General features: G+C 42.3%; 1 protein-coding gene across 5 annotated transcripts in view; it reads right to left on the bottom strand.

The window, feature by feature from the left end:
- Positions 1 to 2,700: 2,700 nt before the first annotated feature.
- NPHP1 (nephrocystin 1) overlaps positions 2,701 to 19,638 on the bottom strand; it is a 382,880-nt gene continuing 365,942 nt past the window's right edge. For 2 of the 5 annotated variants that reach the window (XM_029594329.1, XM_029594331.1), the window contains one exon: positions 2,701 to 3,652. In XM_029594329.1, the coding sequence (XP_029450189.1) occupies positions 3,374 to 3,652 (279 nt within the window). In that variant the 3' untranslated portion in view covers positions 2,701 to 3,373. Of the gene's footprint in view, positions 3,653 to 12,678; positions 13,276 to 19,638 lie in introns of those variants that run through there. The other 3 variants (XM_029594333.1, XM_029594330.1, XM_029594332.1) reach the window with 3 other exon arrangements.

The raw sequence follows: 19,638 nt of genomic DNA, 5'->3' as shown, positions 1-19,638 counted from the left end.
AATGGGAAATTTCAATTACCCCAATATTGACTGGGTAAATGTAACATCAGGACGTGCTAGAGACATAAAGTTCCTGGATGTAATAAATGACTGCTTCATGGAGGAATTGGTTCAGGATCCAACAAGAGAGGGAGCTATTTTAGATTTAATTCTTAGTGGAACGCAGGATTTGGTGAGAGAGGTAACGGTGGTGGGGCCACTTGGCAACAGTGATCATAACATGATCAAATTTAAACTAATAACTGGAAGGGGGACAATAAGTAAATCTGCAGCTCTACTAAACTTTCAAAAGGGAAACTTTGATAAAATGAGGAAAATAGAAAAAAACTGAAAGTTGCAACTGCAAAGGTTAAAAGTGTTCAACAGGCTTGGACATTGTTTAAAAATACAATCCTAGTGGCACAGTCCATATGTATTCCATGCATTAAGAAAGGTGGAAGGAAGGCAAAACGATTACCGTCATGGTTAAAAGGTGAGGTGAAAGAGGCTATTTTAGCCAAAAAATCATCCTTCAAAAATTGGAAGAAGGATCCATCTGAAGAAAATAGGATAAAAAATAAGCATTGTCAAGTTAAGTGTAAAACATTGATAAGACAGGCGAAGAGAGAATTTGAAATGAAGTTGGCCATAGAGGCAAAAACTCATAATAAAAACTTTTTAAAATATATCCAAAGCAATAAACCTGTGAGGGAGTTGGTTGGACCATTAGATGTCCGAAGGGTTAAAGGGGCTCTTAGGGATGATAAGGCCATTGCAGAAAGACTAAATTAATTCTTTGCTTCTGTGTTTACTAATGAGGATGTTGGGGAGATACCAGTTCCGGAGATGGTTTTCAGGGGTGATGAGTCAGACGAACTGAACGAAATCACAGTGAACCTGGAAGATGTAGTAGACCAGATTGACAAACTAAAGAGTAGCAAATCACCTGGACCGGATGGTATGCATCCTAGGGTACTAAAGGAACTCAAAAATGAAATTTCTGATCTATTAGTTAAAATTTGTAACCTATCATTAAAATCATCCATTGTACCTGAAGACTGGAGGGTGGCCAATGTAACCCCAATATTTAAAAAAGTCTCCAGGGGCGATCCGGATAACTATAGACCAGTGAGCCTGACTTCAGTGCCGGGAAAAATAGTGGAAACTATTCTCAAGATCAAAATCGTAGAGCATATAGAAGGACATGATTTAATGGAATACAGTCAACACGGATTTACCCAAAGGAAGTATTGCCTAACAAATCTGCTTCATTTTTTTGAAGGGGTTAATAAACATGTGGATAAAAGTGAACCAGTAGTGTATGTAAGCGACATAGCAGACGAGATAGAAGGTAAGGTTTGTCTGTTTGCGGATGACACTAAGATCTGCAACAGAGTGGACATGCCGGAAGGAGTGCAGAGAATGAGATGAGATTTAAGGAAGCTGGAAGAGTGGTCGAAGATATGGCAGCTGAGATTCAATGCCAAGAAGTGCAGAGTCATGCATATGGGGTGTGGAAATCCAAAAGAAATGTATTCGATGGGGGGTGAAGGGCTGATGTGCACGGAGCAGGAGAGAGACCTAGGGGTGATAGTGTCTAATGATCTGAAGTCGGCGAAACAATGTGACAAGGCGATAGCTAAAGCCAGAAGAATACTGGGCTGCATAGAGAGAGGAATATCGAGTAAGAAAAGGGAAGTGATTATCCCCTAGTGCTCAGTTCTGGAGAACGTATCTCCGAAGGGACAGAGACAGGATGGAGGCTGTCCAGAGAAGGGTGACCAAAAAGGTGGATGGTCTTCATCGAATGTCTTATAAGGAGAGATTGAAGAATCTAAATATGTACACCCTGGAGGAAAGGAGGAGCAGAGGTGATATGATACAGACTTTTAGATACTTGAAAGGTTTTAATGATCCAAAGATAATGACAAACCTTTTCCGTCGGAAAAAAATCAGCAGAACCAGAGGTCACGATTAGAACCAATGTCAGGAAGTCTTTTTGAAAATTATCTTCCCTGTTAGCAATTTTTAGAACAATCTAGCCAGCTAAACATTTAGCTAGATTTACTGGTCTGAAAACTACTCTGTGCAAAGCAGCTAGACATATGCCTTAAAATAAGTGTTCCCAATGAAGTGTTTGCAATGGGAGAGTAAACAAGACATATATAAGTGAATTCTTAAATATATGCACATACAAGTAAATTTTCAAAGGGTCATGTTCCTAAAAATCCAGGGTTTATGCACATGGCTCGGCCTTGTGCGTGCTGCGTGCATTTTCCAATGTGCATGCATGTTATAAAATCAGTGCATCCATGTGCACCCGCTGGGAACCGCATGCACATGGACGTGTGCATGGACTGTTTAAAATTGACCCCATAATTTCTCTTGCATAGCCCAGCCATAGAAATAGCAGAGGCAAGATATGCAAGTATTTTTGTGCCCACATAACTTTTGTGAATTTTCTAAGAAAATCCACCCGGGCAGTTTGTCTTTGAAAATGTGATTCAATATACAGGGGTTGAAAAGAACCTGCATACCTTGCTACTATGCAGCTTAGTGAAAATTGACCCTTTAATGTCATTCTGAAGTCCTCAGGGAATGATCAAACTGTATATGATCATCAGCCCTTTCTCTGACATGCACACAATCCCATCAATTCCCAGTACAACTTGCTTAGATTTACAGAACCAATGAAAAGCACTAAGAATGTTAAATATGCAATTGAATGTTTAATTTTTTTTATTAAAATGATTTTCTCTGTTCTGTATTAAATGTTCCCTCATAATAAAAATATTTTCTTCTAACACAAATGATTGTTTATTGCTCTACTGTATATATAGTTTACCTTTTTGGCATATTTATTATATACATTTTATTTCATTTCATTTTATTTTCTGTTATGAGTATGTAATTATTTATTTATTAGGTTTTATATACCGTCACTAAGACAAGCCATCGTAACGGTTCACAATACAACAAAAAATAACAATAATAATACAATCACAAATGCAGTCATAACACTCATACATAAAATAAGAACGTTACAAATAATAACTACAAATGAACATAAAAAATAAGGCCTAAATATTCATAAAGTAAACACTGTAGTAAATAATAAAATAAGAACTGCTGTACATAATAACTACAATTATAAAATTAAGGCCTAACAATGTACCATTAAAATACAAATGGATAAAAGACAAATAAAAATATCCATTAGAAACAATAGAAGCAGACTAAAACAGTAAAAGGCATAAAATATGGAATAGAAATGTCATCCAATTTATAAAATGTAGTTCAAATAAAATACTTATATATTATAGAGAAAAATCCACTGAGCATTTTTTTCTACACATAGTTTCACACAATACTACATTCAAGATTTACAAGTCTTTTATACGGAGGCCACAGCTTTCCTTGCTTCACTGAATATATCATATGTTATCTCAGAAATATCAAAAGCTTCATGAATACTTTCTGGAGACAGCAGATAGTGCAGAGAACCTTCATGTTCTCGGTTTCGTTTCAGGAAGTCAGCGATTGTTTTCCAACGAGAAGCTTCGGTCTCATCTTCTGCCCATTTTGATTCTCTGAGGAAAGTACACTGGAGAAGAGGATATGCACAGTCATGGTACACCTGAAGGAACATAGATTTCAGGAATTCTCCATCTCTCTTAAAACAAATAAACAAGACAAATTAATTAATCAAGCAACTCCACAATTTGCAAAAAAAAAAAAAAAAAAGCAACTAATGATTCAGAGGGACTGAAGCAAATCACTGTGAAATAGACCAAATTGACAAACTAAAGAATAATAAATCACCAGGACCAGATGATATTCATCTCAGAGTTCTAAAATAACTCAACTATGATATTTACAGATGTTACTAGTAATCTGTAACTTATCATTAAAAACAGCCACAGTACCTGAAGACTGGAGGGTGAACAATGTAATGCCAATGTTTTAAAAGGGCTTCAGGTGCCAGGCAAAATAGTAAAACTATTCTTAAAAACAAAATTATTGGCTGTATGCATAGGCATAGATTTAGCAAAGGGAAGTCTTGCCTTACCAATAAGCATGTGGATAAGGGTGGATTTTAGGAAGACATTATACACAGTTCCGTAAGAGAGACTCTGGGAAATTTCTTCACGAAATTAAAAGTCATGACTAGGAAGCAATGTCCTATTGGGGATTGGTAACTGGTTATTTATTTATTTATTTAAAAGCTTTTATATTCACTTATATTGGGAAACCCATGCTAAGTAGATCACATCTTAAATATAAACATCAGTAAACAAATTATTTACTTTTAAAAATGTATATGCTGCTTTTATCCAAAAGTCCAAAATGGCTTACAACAAAAGCAATAAAATACAGTGTATTATAAAAAAAACAGACATAACAGGACACTTACTTACATGTCAACAATAAATTTTAACCACTCAAATAGACTCAGCATGCTCAGATGAATCATCCTAGTAAGTGCGCTTTTAGATGTTTTTAAAAAAATGTTTGGTACAAATCTGCTTGAGTAAAGCAATATAATGAGCCCTATGAGTGCAAAACTGTAGACAGTACAAAACAATAAACAATTATACAGCTAATACAAAACAGTATGGGGCAGATTTTAAATACTTGCGCGAGCATATAAAATAAAAAATTTAAAAAAAAGCGTATAAAATAAAACGTAGCCACGCGTATCTTATAAAATCCGGGGTCGGCGCGCACAAGGGGGTGCACATTTGTGCAACCTGCGCGCGCCGAGCCCAGCGCGCGCTGCCTGTTCCCTCCGAGGCCGCTCCGATTTCGGAGCGGCCTCGGAGGGAACTTTCCTTCGCCCTCCCCCCACCTTCCCCTCCCTTCCCCTACCTAACCCACCCCCCGGCCCTATCTAAACCCCCCCCCTTACCTTTGTCGGCAAAGTACTTTGCGCGCGTCGGCCGGCTGCCCCGCTCCGTGGTCCGGTCCCGGAGGCTGTTCCGGAGGCCGCGGCCACGCCCCCGGACCGAAACCATGCCCACGTTGCCGCCCCAGAAACGCCGCGCCGTGTCATCCCGCCCCGCCACGCTCCCAACAGGAAGCCCCGGGACTTACACACGTCCCGGGGCTCTGCGCGCGCTGGCGGCCTATGCAAAATAGGCGCGCCGGCCCTGCGCACATAAATACGGAAGGATTTACGCATGCAGGGGTTTTAAAATCCGCCCCTATGAATTTAGGAAAAAGCCAACTGCTAGGTTCATTCATCATTTTGTGATAGGCTGTAACACATGCGATAAACAGCATATCGTATGCAAATATAACATTAATATAAAAGTGGGCAGAGTGTGGGTGGGATAAATGTAAAGTAGTGTGTGGTAGTGCTGCGGGCGATACCTATTGCACGTTATTGCAGGCTTTTTTCACAGAAAATAACTACACCTTTTTTCTTAGTGTTATGGGCCAAAAAATAATTATTGCACCCGTTATCACAGTGTGGTATTATTGCTGCGCGTATCGCGTGGGAAAAAAATTCCAAACATAACACACACACATACCACATCTTCCTGGACTAATAAAAACACTTGTTTTTACCAGGTCAACTCTACTACAGCCATTTTGTTTGTGTCAAGTGTACTTGTAGATGCATACATGATGCCTCGCCAGGCTCGCCACAGATGAGAACACGTGGAAGAAGAACAACGTGAACAACAGCCAAGGCCACTTCCAAGACGTTTCATGGGAATACCAGCACTGGAGGCAAGAGGCTGTGGTACCACCGGCTCACAGCCTGCTCAAACATCCGGCACGCAGGTGGCCACAGCACTGGAGATATAGGGACCGTGTATTTCCACCACGCAACTCCTTGCTGGGCATGCCAGAGGGCTTTGTGGATAGCAGATATCATCTCAGCTCTCAAGCAATTCAGGAATTATATGAAGACCTCCAAGGAGATCTGGATCTGGTCACCCAAAGGTCCCACGCCATCCCCGGTCTCACCAAACTCTTGGCTGCCCTCCATTTTATGGCAAGTGGCTCCTTCCAAACCACAATAGGGGTCGTGGGGGGGATGTCCCAAACCACTTTCTCACACTGTCTCGACAAGGTCATTGAAAAGGTCACTAACTGCATTAATCGCTACATCGAATTTCCTTGTGACCGACATGAGTTGATGGACTTGAAGAGAGGTTTCTATGCCTTTGCACACTTTTCAAATGTTGTTGGAGCTATCGACTGCACTCACGTGGCCATCATTCCACTTCGTCAGAGGGAAGAGATGTACCGCAATAGAAAGCTCTTCCAGTCCAACAACGACCAAGTGGTCTGTGATGCTAGAATGTGCATCCTGGACATGATGGCCAGGTACCCAGGAACTGCCCATGATTCCTTTATACTTAGGCAATCGGGGCTCTTTGACAATTTTGAAGCTGGCTTGTATGATGATGGTTGGCTTGTAGGTAAGACACTTTTCTTTGTAAGTTACCTGTCTTGCTATGTGTATGTGCATAATGGCACCAAAATGGGTGGTGTATGTGGTGGAGTACACGATCGGTGACCTGTCAAGTGCCATTCGCCCAGGCAATGCCTTTTTGTCCCAATGTTTCACAGGCTGACAAAATGAGTCAGGGCAAACAATGCATGTGATGTAAAAGTTGCTGAATGAGGAAGCACTATACACTTAGCATGTCTACATTATCCAAAAGGACCCATTCCTATCCTACCCTTCGAAGGTTTTACAATGTCAGTAGTTAATCTCTAGCTTCACCCATCCACACTGCCGCCACAGAACCATCACATCTGGGCCGTTACAGACACGTCTGGGAGATTGTCGCACATTGTTTCTGTACAGCCTGACACACCGGTTCCACGCTCATTATCTTGTGCTTGTTGGTAGGTTGCCATATTCCCTGTGTATGAGCTTACTATTGGGTTTCTTTGGAGGACAGAATGCACAGCTGCTACATTCACATGCACTTACAAAAAATATTTTAATAAATATCTTTTCACAATTATTTGCATTTTAAATATACAAAGGAATACATATTTCCAAAAGCAACATTGAATATTAAAAAACATCCATATATCCATCCACACACATATTAAAAATACTTATTAATTATCTCTCTCGTAGTGAAATTTCTTTTTTCCGTTATTATTGAGAAAACTTTCTTATTCCTTCTTCACAAAGCTTTATAATACTCCCGACATGTTTTGGCTTCTTCAGGAGAGTATGTTTCAATTCACTACTGAACCCATATCTTCCAAACGATCTTCCCAAGTATCCCCATGCATATAATATTCTCAGATCCCGACTTTTATTTCTCAAAAACTCCACTGAATGAATGTATAATTCTCACTCAGTTTTTCTTTCTTCTAATTGCTTCCTCGCCAAAATAGTACATAGACGCTCACTTTCTTCTGGCACCTCAAGAGACGGATAAACTCGCCACCTTGAACAATCCACAAATGCTCACTTCTTCTTAGCGTTTCACCGCCATACCTCCCATTTTACTGCCATGGCTACAGGTAGAGTGTTGGATTTCGTTAAATAAAATGTTTGAAATTGTGCTGAAATGGGAGCATGTACTTACTTAAAAAGCTTCACAGTATTTTGGTGTGCACAAAATTGGATCTACGTGGCAACAATAGTGCACACTTCATACAGGTGTTGGATCACAACTTCCCTTATAGCGTTGCTGAAAGCAACTTTGATACCTGGTGCAGTTTTCTGTATATGCACAGCTTTTTCAAAGTTAGCATTCCTCTTTGCCACTGCATGCACCCCTACACCCACACACCGTACTACACCAAGCTAGGCAATGTAGTAATATTTTAGTGGAAAAGGTGAAGGCCTTGCCTATAGTGATGTCATGTAGGTGTCATTGCCTTCTCCGAGATCCAACTGGAGGATGCATGTCCTGTTCTGTGAAGGCAGGATTGGGAATCTGATACTGTCTGACCTTCACTTGCAATTTCCACAGACATATCACTGTGACAGTATAGTTTATAAGCATTATTACCGCTGGCACATTGATCCTCCTCAAACATTCACATCAAACAGGCCAAGGGTTTATGTATGTGTGAAACTCCTGCATTAAACTGTCATGTCACACATAATCTCACTCTGAAGTGGATATGTCGGGTTGCTCCAAGGCACATTCTTCAGGCTTTACCTATACCTACTATCTCCTACACTATAGTAGTGATCTGTGAGCCCTGTTAGAGTTCATTGGCTGAGCACGACTGTCCAAAATACTTTAATAGCGTTGAGTAACCAATATCGTTGCACACATTTCAATGCTTTCGTGTATGCATGGTGTTGGTCATGCACATGCCTGTGCCCATGTTTGTGGACAGCTGAACAGCTCTGCAGTAAGTGCTGTTAAGGTCTTCTACAGTTAATTGCAAGCAGGTGAAGTTGGGTCTGACACAGTCCATGTACTCCTCTGTGTATTGCATTCGGTGTTGACCAAGTATGGTCAGCTGAACTGGTTCAGAGCCTACAAACTGCCTCCATACTAAATGCTACACAGTCAAAAATGTATAAGCCTACTCCTACCACAGATGTCACGTGCTTGCCATAAAGGTTATGGCCTTTATGTGTTGCTCTCTTCACAGAGCTACATTTAGTGGCATGTAAGGCCTTTAGGGGCCCATGTCAGAACACTGCACTAAGTACGGGTGATATATGTCTCTGAAAGAAGTGTTTCCTAGGGCCAGCTATAGTGTTTGTATAGGAAGGACTCACCCAGCCTCATTAGCAGTAACTACAAGCTGGCACACCTCTATGTTATTTTATGACAAACATTGCAGAAACATAGGCCTTGCACATGTGTAGGTGCATGAAATGGAGCGTGGAGTCCCTATTGCTAATATAAGTGAGTGTGAGTGTGTGAGTCAGTGACTGATGCGGGGTGTGTGTGCCTTGTTCAGTTCAGTATGTGTGGGTGCTGTTGCTTTCAGAGGTTGCTCCTTTGGCCCTGCAATCCAATACCACTTAGCAGGCAGTGTGTATACCAAAACTGTGCACAGACCGGTTTAGCACTACATTGATCAAGTGTTTGCCCTCAGGAAAAGGCGTATCTCTCACAGGGCAGCATATGGACAGCGGTAAGAATGGTATTACCCTTAGCCTGAGGTGGAGTTGGTGGTACCCATAGGGAAGTTCCCATGGGTCCTCACCATTGGGAGGCGGAGCAGAACGGGAAGCGGAGGCCGACTGGAACTTAGTCAATACCAGCCCTTGTTCTCCGCAGGTTGAGCCCTTGGGTACTGGGGCCGGCTGGTCTTAGGCGGGCCTCTGCGAGGATGATCCTGTGGAGGGTGTTCGAGGCAAGGGGCCAGGAAGTAGCGGAGACACTGAGCTCAAGACAGGGCCAGGATCCAGAAGCCCGGACAGGCTAAAGCAGGCTGTCCGGAACACGTTAAGTCCGGGCTTGTAAGTAGGTAAGAGCCTAAAAAAGACCAAGTCCAAATAATCAGCTGGAAGCAGAGTCAGGTTCTAGCTGGAGTCAGGGCAGGCAGCTGGAGACAAGGTCAGGTTGAAGCTGAAGTCAGGGCAGGCAGCTGGAGATAAGGTCAGGTTCAAGCTGAAGTCAGGGCAGGCGGCTAGAGACAAGGTCAGGTTCAAGCTGAAGTCAGGGCAGGCGGCTAGAGACAAGGTCAGGTTCGGGCTAGGGTCAACGCCAGGGAATCCGTCCAAAACATGGACAGGAACAAGCGAGGATCAAAGCCAAGGAATCCATCCAAAGGGTAATCAGGAGACAAGAAGCTGGAACTGAAGCACAAGGACTGGAACAGGAACATAAGACTGGAACTAGGTCAGGTACAGGAACAGGGACAGAACAGGAACACAACGAGCAGCAACTATGCACATGACTGGAATCGTGGAGACCTGTTGCCAAGGCAAAGACTGAATGGCGGAGCCTGCCTTAAGTAGCAAGGCCCGGCGACGTCATCATCCAGGGCCTCGGGAAGTTTTCTCGCTGCGGCCCCTTTAAAGTCAGGGAAGGCGCATGCGCGCCTAAGGCAGACGGACTGGAATTAGGTAATGGCAGTGTCTCCCCTCGACGCACGTGGGGAGACCCAACTGGGACCAGAGGGGGCCGCAGAGTTGCCGGAGGAACCTGGGAGCGTAGCAGGAACAGGAGCCGAAGGCTACTGCCTACCTCTGACAAAGAGGAAGGGCCAGGTCCAGGACCCAGGCATTGGGGGTGAGTAGAGCCGGTCACAGGTCTGCCGCGGCTGGGAAACGCAACAGTTGTACTGCTAATTTTCCACAAGTACACTCACAGTTAATATGTAGTGTTCACAGAGGGGAAGAGGTGTTCCAGTTGGGCATGGGGAAACATCCAGTATGCTTAAAACATTTAATGTTATACAGTACTTAACATTTGCCTATTGTCATGACCATGGTCTTCCCCCTCCACACTGATGTTTTAGCACCAACTAATTGCAGTAGGAAGAACAGTGCTGTTATTATGGGGTGTGCTGCCTACCCACACCTAGGCCTGGCCCACAGGGTTGGAAAATAATGGCGGGAGGAAGTGCTGGTTAAGAAACTGCCCAGTGAATGTGGAAATGCTGTGGTGCATGAAACTGGCAATATAAAGGACTAGGTACTGTTATGCCTATAGGGGTAAATGTGATGACTGCTTAGCATGATGCTTTACATGCTGCCTGTGCTGAGAAACATGGTGCATGTGGTGTGGTTGATGTGGCTTGGCTTGCCTTGTGCAACATGCATTGCAAAAATCCTATTACATAGTCCCTTTTTGCTCTCGTAGTTCTCATTTGCCACCTCTCTGTTGCTCATATCATGCGCTGTTCACATAGAGGCTGCCACAATGGCTCCCACTTTTTTACACTGAGTCTGTGCTGTGTAGATGGTGGGGTGGTACACCTACCGTCTTTCGCCCACATGAAGGACAAAACATTTTCTTCGCAAACATAGCTGTGGTGCGTCTATATCTGCCTACAAATGGAGGGGCCAGCATTTCCTAAACACTGTACGAACTTCACTCCTACTGTAACCAAATATTCACTTCCACTACACTGTGTACGTGATGACTCTTCACAAACATTTCATCTGCTGTGTGACAAGTAGGAAGGAGGAGTGAGTGACTATTGTTTGGTAAACAATATGCACAGGTGCAGAGTACAGGATGTACGGTGGTGCAGCTGGTGCAGTGGACCAGGCACACTTCCACAGACTGACATTCCTGTAGTGACCTGCCTTTGGGATCTGGATGCTAGCTGTAGCTCATCCTTACCTTACACTTATTATACAGACCCCCAAGCTATGCCAGTACAGGTATGAGAGCCAGAGTGTTGCCTGTCTCCAGCACCAGCAGCACCCCTCTAGGCCCTCTGGTGGTTGGCCATGGATATTGTACAGCAGATGGTATTCCCTCATTCTTCATCACTGCTTGTGACCCAGCAGCTGACAGTGTACATGAACAGTCAGCAAGTACACATCGTATTAGGTTAGCTGTGTAAGCTACAAATGTATCTGGTCACATACCCTTGCACTCCTTACCAAAAAGATTGGCAAGAAAATTAACTGTTGGGTCATGATGACTCCAAGTTCAGCTTCACAGCACCCAAGCTGTACATGCACACAATATAATGTGTTGGCCATGAAGGTAATGAGCAGGTAACATTCAGGCGCATCTAAGTAGGAGGAACCAAATGGAATGCTGTGTGAAGAAGGCAACAAGAGGCAATAGTGGGCCCCAGTAAGGAGCTTTTTCTTTACCTCTGCCTGTCTTCCTTACCAGCAGACACGCAGCTTTCAATCAGGGTGATTCTGTAAAGTGCATTTGGCCAAAAGCACTGTTTATTAGACCTTTGGACGCTCATTTTAGATGCGCGTCCACTACCCCCTTATACTGTAAGGGGTGGGGTGTAGTGTGTCAAAAAGGCGTGGCCACCCCCCCACCCCCCCGGAAACTAATACTGCTCATCACATGTAAATGCATGTTGATGAGGTTATTAGTTATTCACCTGTGATACTTAAAGTAAAATGTGCGGCCAATCCGCACATTTAACACTCAGAAATTAATGGCTGCCCAAGGGCAGGCGTACATTTATGAGCAGCCTTAAAAAGTGTACAGAAAAGCTGAAAAAACAGATTTTCTCTACAACCTCCAACTTAATATCCTAGCGATATTAAGTCGGAGGAACCAAAAAAAATACAAAACAAACAAAAATGTCATTAAAAAAACGTGACGGCCGTCAGGTTAAGAGAATGGATGCTCTTTTTTAATGACGTCTGTTTTCGTAACCGATGGCTGTCAGCAGGTTTGGAAAAACCATGCTCGGAAAATTGAGCATCTGTTTTTTGTTTTTTTTTAACACATTGACACCCACTTTTCTTGGGGGTTTACTAAAAAGGAGGCACTAGGGACACATTGTCGCTAGCACCTCCTTTTTAGCGTGGCCCCTCATTTAAATACAGGATCGAGCGCCCAGGAGAGGTGACTGGGTGCGCATTTGAAGAGCGGGCACTCAATAGGGAGTGCCCCTTCTCTCGTGCTTCTTATTGACTTGGCCTTATTGGATTGCCATAGCCCATATGGTCTTGCATACTTGTTCAATATGCAATTGGAATGAGGCAGGCCACTGTAGCAGGCATGGTCATGTGGAGAGCAAACCTTAAACCTTCGGAACCATAATCACTTAAATCACACAATGAAGGGACATAATCATAAATTAGTGTTTTCAAAACCGTGAGCACTTTATTAGCAAGCCATGTAGTGCATTGTTTGAAATAAAGACAATATCTTAGGTAATCACATTGTGCAAGGATTAGATAGCAAATAGTAAAAAACATTGCACATTTCTTCAACAGCACATTCTGTGAACATCTGTACAATAATAGATTGAAATGGCATAATGATATATACAGGCATTGCATGTCAACCTTTACGTATAATAATGATCATTACTAAAAACATAGAAAGAGGAAGTGGCACCCTTAAAGCTATAGTAGGGCTGTAACGTAACAGCTATATTCACCATTACTATATGCTCTAAAGCCAAGGGCCCCAGACAGTCCATGTTGAAAGAGTGCATTCAAAGGGGACAGCCTAAGACCACAGCAGCAAAGTTCAAGTTAAAGCATCTGGACAGTAGAGCGCAGCAGCATGGAGAGAGGAGCCCCAGTTGAAGATGCAGCAGCATGGAGAAAGGAGCCCCAGGGGAAGATGCAGCAGCTTGGAGAAAGGAGGCTTAGGTGAAGACACAGTAGCATGGAGAGATGAGAGGAGATATCAGCATCCAGAGTAGGAGATGAGACATGATGAGAAGAGATAGCAGCTGCAACACAGGATAACACTTTAAGGAACATGGAATATGGAAAGAACATGGAGGAGGGCTATATATTTAGTCTGCAGGACCTAAAAAGCACAATGGAAATTACCTTCTTCATACCGGCACAGGAACTCTGTAGTGAGGACGGGCCCAGCAGGCTTCTTCCATTTAGCCAGCACAGGAAATCTGTGCAGAGCCCAGGACTGGCTTATCGTATATGTGTGGTTGTATGACCTTAGAGGCCATGTGGCTATACCCTTCGGGACCTCCGACTTAATATTGCCATGATATTAAGTCGGAGGACCCTTCGGGACCTCCGACTTAATATCATGGCAATATTAAGTCGGAGGTCCCGAAGGGTAAAAAAAGTAAAAAAAAGAAAAAGAAAAAGAAAATTTGAAGTCGGCCCGCGGCTGTCGGGTCGAAAACCAGATGCTCAATTTTGCCAACATCCGGTTTCAGAGCCCGTGGCTGTCAGCGGGCTCGAGAACCGACGCCGACAAAATTGAGCGTCGGCTGTCAAACCCGCTGACAGCCGCCGCTCCGGGCCAAAAGGAGGTGATAGGGACGCGCTAGTGTCCCTAGCTCCTCCTTTTGCCCGTTTCTACCGCCGGGCCTAATTTAAATACTGAATCACGCGCACAGGCGAGTGGCCTGTGCGCGTGCCGGGAGAGCGGGCATTCGCCCGCTCTTCCGCGGACTTTACTGAATCGGCCCGATTGTGGGTTTGGATTGCTGTTTGCTGTTGCAGAATCCAGTTTTGTCTGTTTACAGCCCTCCTTAGCCCCAACAGCTCTGCCTGTACATGTCTGCAGTGTTCTACTTGCTTCCTTTGTAGCTGTTGCAGCTGCTCCTATATGGATTGTTCAGGTGGGGGGATGCTAATGGTGCAGGTGCTGTTGGCCTTTGTGGCTGCAAAATTGGCATTAATGGGCTTTTGACCTCCTCCTCGTGGCTCATTAGTGGTGGTTCAGGATGGCCTTCTGGTGGGCTCAATCTACCTTCACCTGATCCTGGAGGCACCCAGGATTAGGTGGAGGTAGAGTGAGTACACCTGCTGTGGTTTTGGGTGATTTTAATTTACATGTTGATAGTATTCCATGCTTGGCAGCATGTAAGAAATTTATTGATACTCTAGCAGCCACTGGCTTAAATCTGATTGTTGACAAACCAACTTACAAAGCCCATCACACATTGGACTTAATTTTTATTAGAAAAAATCCACAACATAAGGTATTGAGTAAAGCAATGAAAATTCCAAATACAAAAATACTTCACTACACAAAATTAACAATCAACTTTTAGAGGTAGATCTTAAAAAAATACGCAATCGCGTACTTTTGTTCGCGCACCAGGCGCAAACAAAAGTACGCTGGATTTTATAAGATACGCGCGTATCTTATAAAATGTGGGATCGGCGCGCGCAAGGCTGCCGATTTTGGGCAGCCTGCGTGCGCCGAGCCGCGCAGCCTGCCTCCGTTCTCTCCGAGGCCGCTCCGAAATCGGAGCGGCCTCGGAGGGAACTTTATTTCGCCCTCCCCTCACCTTCCCCTCCCTAACCCACCCCCCCCTGGCCATATCTAAACCCCCCCCTACCTTTATCCATGGATTTACGCCTGCCGGAGGCAGATGTAAATCCGTGCGCGCCAGCGGGCTGCTGGTGCGCCAAGACCCGACCCGGGGGCTGTTCTGGAGGGCGCGGCCACGCCCCCGGAACGCCCCCGGGCCGAAACCACGCCCCAGGCCCGCCCCCCAAACGCTGCATCACGCCCCCGAAATGCCGCGTCATTTGACGACGCCCACCGACATGCCCCCTTAAAAAGCCCCGGGACTTACGTGCGTCCCGGGGCTCTGCGCGCGCTGGCGGCCTATGCAAAATAGGCGCGCGAGGGCCCTGCTCGCGTAAATCCGGCCAGATTTACGCGAGCAGGGCATTTAAAATCCGCCCCTTAGTGTTTTACTACTCAGATGTTAGAAAATGGAGGAGTGTTGTTCATGATATATTTTTTCATTCATGTAGCAATTGCCTTGAAGCTGCCTAACGGTGAAACATTGGCTGATGTCATCAGTTTTAAACAAAAATAAAAAAGCATGATAAAATTTTTTTCAAGATTATAATTCAAATTAAAATTTGGATGGTTGGAGGTTTTTTAAAGACCAGTGATTACAATTACCTCGTACATGTTGAATGTTCTTCATAAAACAAACATGAAGCTCTGAGGTATTTTTTCCTCCATTTTCTAACATCTGAGTAGTAAAACACTAACATTTAATTTTTATTAATCAGTATTTTGAAAACCTCTCATCGCTGACATACCAACTGGTCCCATAGTCTGATCATTATTTGATAAATACTTCACTGTTAATTTTCTAAAAAAAATAAGACTGTTTAAGTTTTGTAAGCCTATTAGTTTTGATAATTTAAAAGAGCATTTGCCTGAAGCATTAGCAAAAATAGAATTAACAAATATTGATAAGGAAGCGGCTTCATGGTATGAGTTATTACAGGTTCCTGCCGATAATCTCAATCCAGTAATTAGAAAACACGTTAACACAACAAGGAAGATAAATGCTCCTTGGTATTCCAAGGACTTAAAAGAATTACACTACAGCACTGAGACATTACTTCTCTCACTAACAGACAACATACTAAGAGGTTTTGATAACAGTAAACATTATATCCTTATATCCTTATAAAGACTTATCTGCAGCCTTTGATACAGTAAACCACAAAATACTACTAAAAAGACTTGAAGAAATTGGATTATGTGACAAAACAATAAACTGGTTCAGATCCTACCTAAACAACAGGTTCTTTCAAATCCAGATAAAAAACACATTATCAGAAAAATTTAAACTTGAAACAGGAGTACCTCAGGGTTCAGCGCTGTCTGCTACCCTCTTTAACATATATATGCTACCCTTATGTCATCTGCTGGCAGGCCTAGGGAAATACATTACATTTACGCAGACGACATTCAATTAATTCTACCAATAGATGACACAATTGAAAAAACATTAAGTCTAGCTAACATGTACCTAGACATAATTAAACTACTACTAAACCAGATGGAACTGGTTATCAACATTGACAAAACTGAATTCCTTCACCTTGAGAGAAAACATACTAAAATCATTCAAACACAGATAACCCTAAGAAATAACCAAAAAATTGAGCTAGCCAAAAAAGTAAGGAATCTGGGAGTAATAATGGACCCAGAAATCAACCTGAAGCAACACATATCTATAAAAGTAAGAGAAGGCTACGCAAAACTTATGGTCCTCAGAAGATTAAAACCATTACTCACACCTGCCCACTTCAGAACAGTATTGCAAACACTTATCTTTTCTAGTACTGACTTCTGCAACGCACTCTTACTAGGACTCCCAAGCACATCGATAAGACCACTCCAGATACTTCAAAATACTGCAGCCAGAATACTAATGGGAAAAAAGAGGAGGGACCATATAACTGAAACTCTAGCAGACTTACATTGGTTGCCCATCGAATACAGGATAAAATACAAAGCCTTATGCACCATACACAAACTAATATATGATAAAGAAGCAGACTGGCTAAACACAGCCTTACGAGTACACGTTCCACAAAGAAACCTCCGCTCAGCAAACAAAGCACTACTAACAATCCCTTCAGTAAAGTCAGCAAAATTAACCCAAGTGAGAGAAAGGGCTTTATCATTGGCTGGGCCCATACTATGGAACACTATGCCACCCGAACTCAGATTACAGAATAATCTCAAAACTTTTAAGAAAAATCTAAAAACATGGCTCTTTAAAAAAGCCTTCACTAAAGAGTGTGGAGGGTAGAGAATGAAAGTACAAGGTAATGCAGATGAGAATGAATTTAATCAATCCTACTTTTAAGAAGTAATATTTCAAAGCGATAGTAACTCAATAATATACCTGGACTTGACCAACATTACTCAAATAATGATTTTATTTATGAAATTGTAACCGAACTTTATTGGCACCTGTTAGAATGTAAGATATCCTACATTTACTTACCTTAGTCTATGTGCCTATTTGTAAACCGTTGCGATGGTATATAACTTAGCGACGGTATAGAAAAGTTTTTAAATAAAATAAATAAATAAATAAATTAAAAAGGGCACTAAGAGCGAAGGAACGTGCATGGCATAAAAATCCTTCTATTCAATTTCTTTCAGAATACCGTATGCTACTCGTCAGATATAGAGTTCAAATAACTAAAGCAAAACGCAATTTTTATGCAAGGAAAATTCATGACTTCAATTTTAATCCTAAAGTCCTTTTCTCCTTTGTTCAGGATCTCATTAAATCAAGAAACTTAAATAATTTTCCTGAGATTACAGACTCTAAATACAATGAATTTGCCTAATTTTTTAATGATAAGGTGAAAAGACTAACTAATAGGGGTGTGAATCGTGTGATTGATCATCTTAACGATCGATTTTGGCTGGGGGGGAGGGAAATCTGATCGTCGTGTTTTTTTTTTTTTTTAAGTCCTTAAAAATCGTAAATCGGGGGAGGGCGGGAAAACCAGCACACCAAAACAACCCTAAAACCCACCCCGAACCTTTAAAACAAATCCCCCACCCTCCCGAACACCCCCAAAATGTTTTAAATTACCTGGGGTCCAGTGGGGGGGTCCCGGCGCGATCTCCAGCTCTCTGGCCACGGCTGCGTTAAGAGAAATGGCGCCGGTGGCCCTTTGCCCTTATCATGTGACAGGGCAAAGGTAGCGCCGGCGCCATTTTGGTTCCTGGCTCCCGACGTCACGAGTGCAGGAGATCGCTCCCGGACCCCCGCTGGACCCCCAGGGACTTTTGGCCAGCTTGGGGGGGGCCTCCTGACCCCCACAAGACTTGCCAAAAGTCCAGCGGGGGTCCGGGAGCGACCTCCTGCACGCGGGCCGTATTGCCAATATTCAAAATGGCGCCGGCGCTACCTTTGCCCTCACTATGTCATACGGGCCCTCCCCTTTGTGCACCCCTTGTGCTTTTAAAAAAAAAAAAATCTTTTATATTTTTCTTTTATTTAAACTTTATTCCAATTCTTTACCTTTTCCTTTTGCTTGTTAATAATTTTAATTAGAAATGTTCTTTGTATTAGACTATGGAAATTTATTTCCTGCTATTCTGTTTAATGTAAACCGGTATGATTTACATCGGATGTAAGAATGTCGGTATATAAAAATAAAAAATACAAAATAAATAAATAAATACAAATGCCCCTGACGATAAATCGGGGGCATTTGTATTGTATCGTGCACTCTAACGATTTTGGACGATTTTAAAATTATCTGACGATAATTTTAATCGTTCAAAAACGATTCACATCCCTACTAACTAATAACATTCCCCAAGTTTCAGGTCAGAAGATCACACTACATAAGACATCTGATAGATCATGGTCTGCCCTTGATTTAGTTGCCTCGACCAAAATTGAGAGTATTATTACAAGGATGAACCAGGCCTGTCATCCTCTTGATGCAATCCCGATTAAACAATTAAAAACTGTATCTAATATTATCGCTAAACCAATTGCTGATATTGTTAATCTTTCTCTTGATAGCCTAAAAGCAGCAGCTATAAAACCTATTTTAAAAACAAGAAAGCAGATATGACAATTTTAAGTAATTTTAGACCTATATCAAACCTCCCTTTTTTAGGTAAATGTACAGAAAATGTAGTACAAAAACAGCTGATTTCATTGATGATAATGATGTTTTATATCCATCTCAATTTGGTTTTAGGAAATTTTCTAGCACTGAGATGCTTTTAATTACACTGACAGATACTGTTCTTAGAGGTATAGACTTTAATCAATCTTATTTATTGTTAGATATATCTGCAGCGTTTGATACTGTAATTGTTTTTAAAAAATGTATTAATCGCTTAACACAATTGGCCTAAGCGATGTACATAATTACACACACAAAATTAAATTAAAAGTTTCACAAAAACTGAACTCAACAAAATTTAAACCAACAAATGTTATAGACAATAAAAATCATCAAAAATAAGGTCAACAAACAAACCATTTTCACATTTGTATATGAAGTCAGATGACATTAGCTTCATTACAGTACATCTCAAGTACACTATTAAGAAAAAATTCTTAATCAGTTAGATTACATTAACTTCGTTACATTACGACTCAAAAACACGGGTGAGAAGAAAATCTTTGTAAGATGTTTTAAATTTCTTAAGATCATCCAGAGATCTTAAATCCAGTGGAATCAAATTCCATTGGGAGGGCGCCGCAACTGAGAAAGAAGTCTCTCTAGTACTGAACAAGCGAGCTTGACGAATAGAAGGAACTTCAAGAAAGTTCAGCTGTGAAGATCTCAAACATCTAGCTGGTTTG

The sequence above is a fragment of the Rhinatrema bivittatum genome, chromosome 3 (assembly GCF_901001135.1).
Source record: "Rhinatrema bivittatum chromosome 3, aRhiBiv1.1, whole genome shotgun sequence".
Taxonomy (NCBI): Eukaryota; Metazoa; Chordata; class Amphibia; order Gymnophiona; family Rhinatrematidae; genus Rhinatrema; species Rhinatrema bivittatum.
This window is presented reverse-complemented; position numbering and strand designations above follow the sequence as displayed.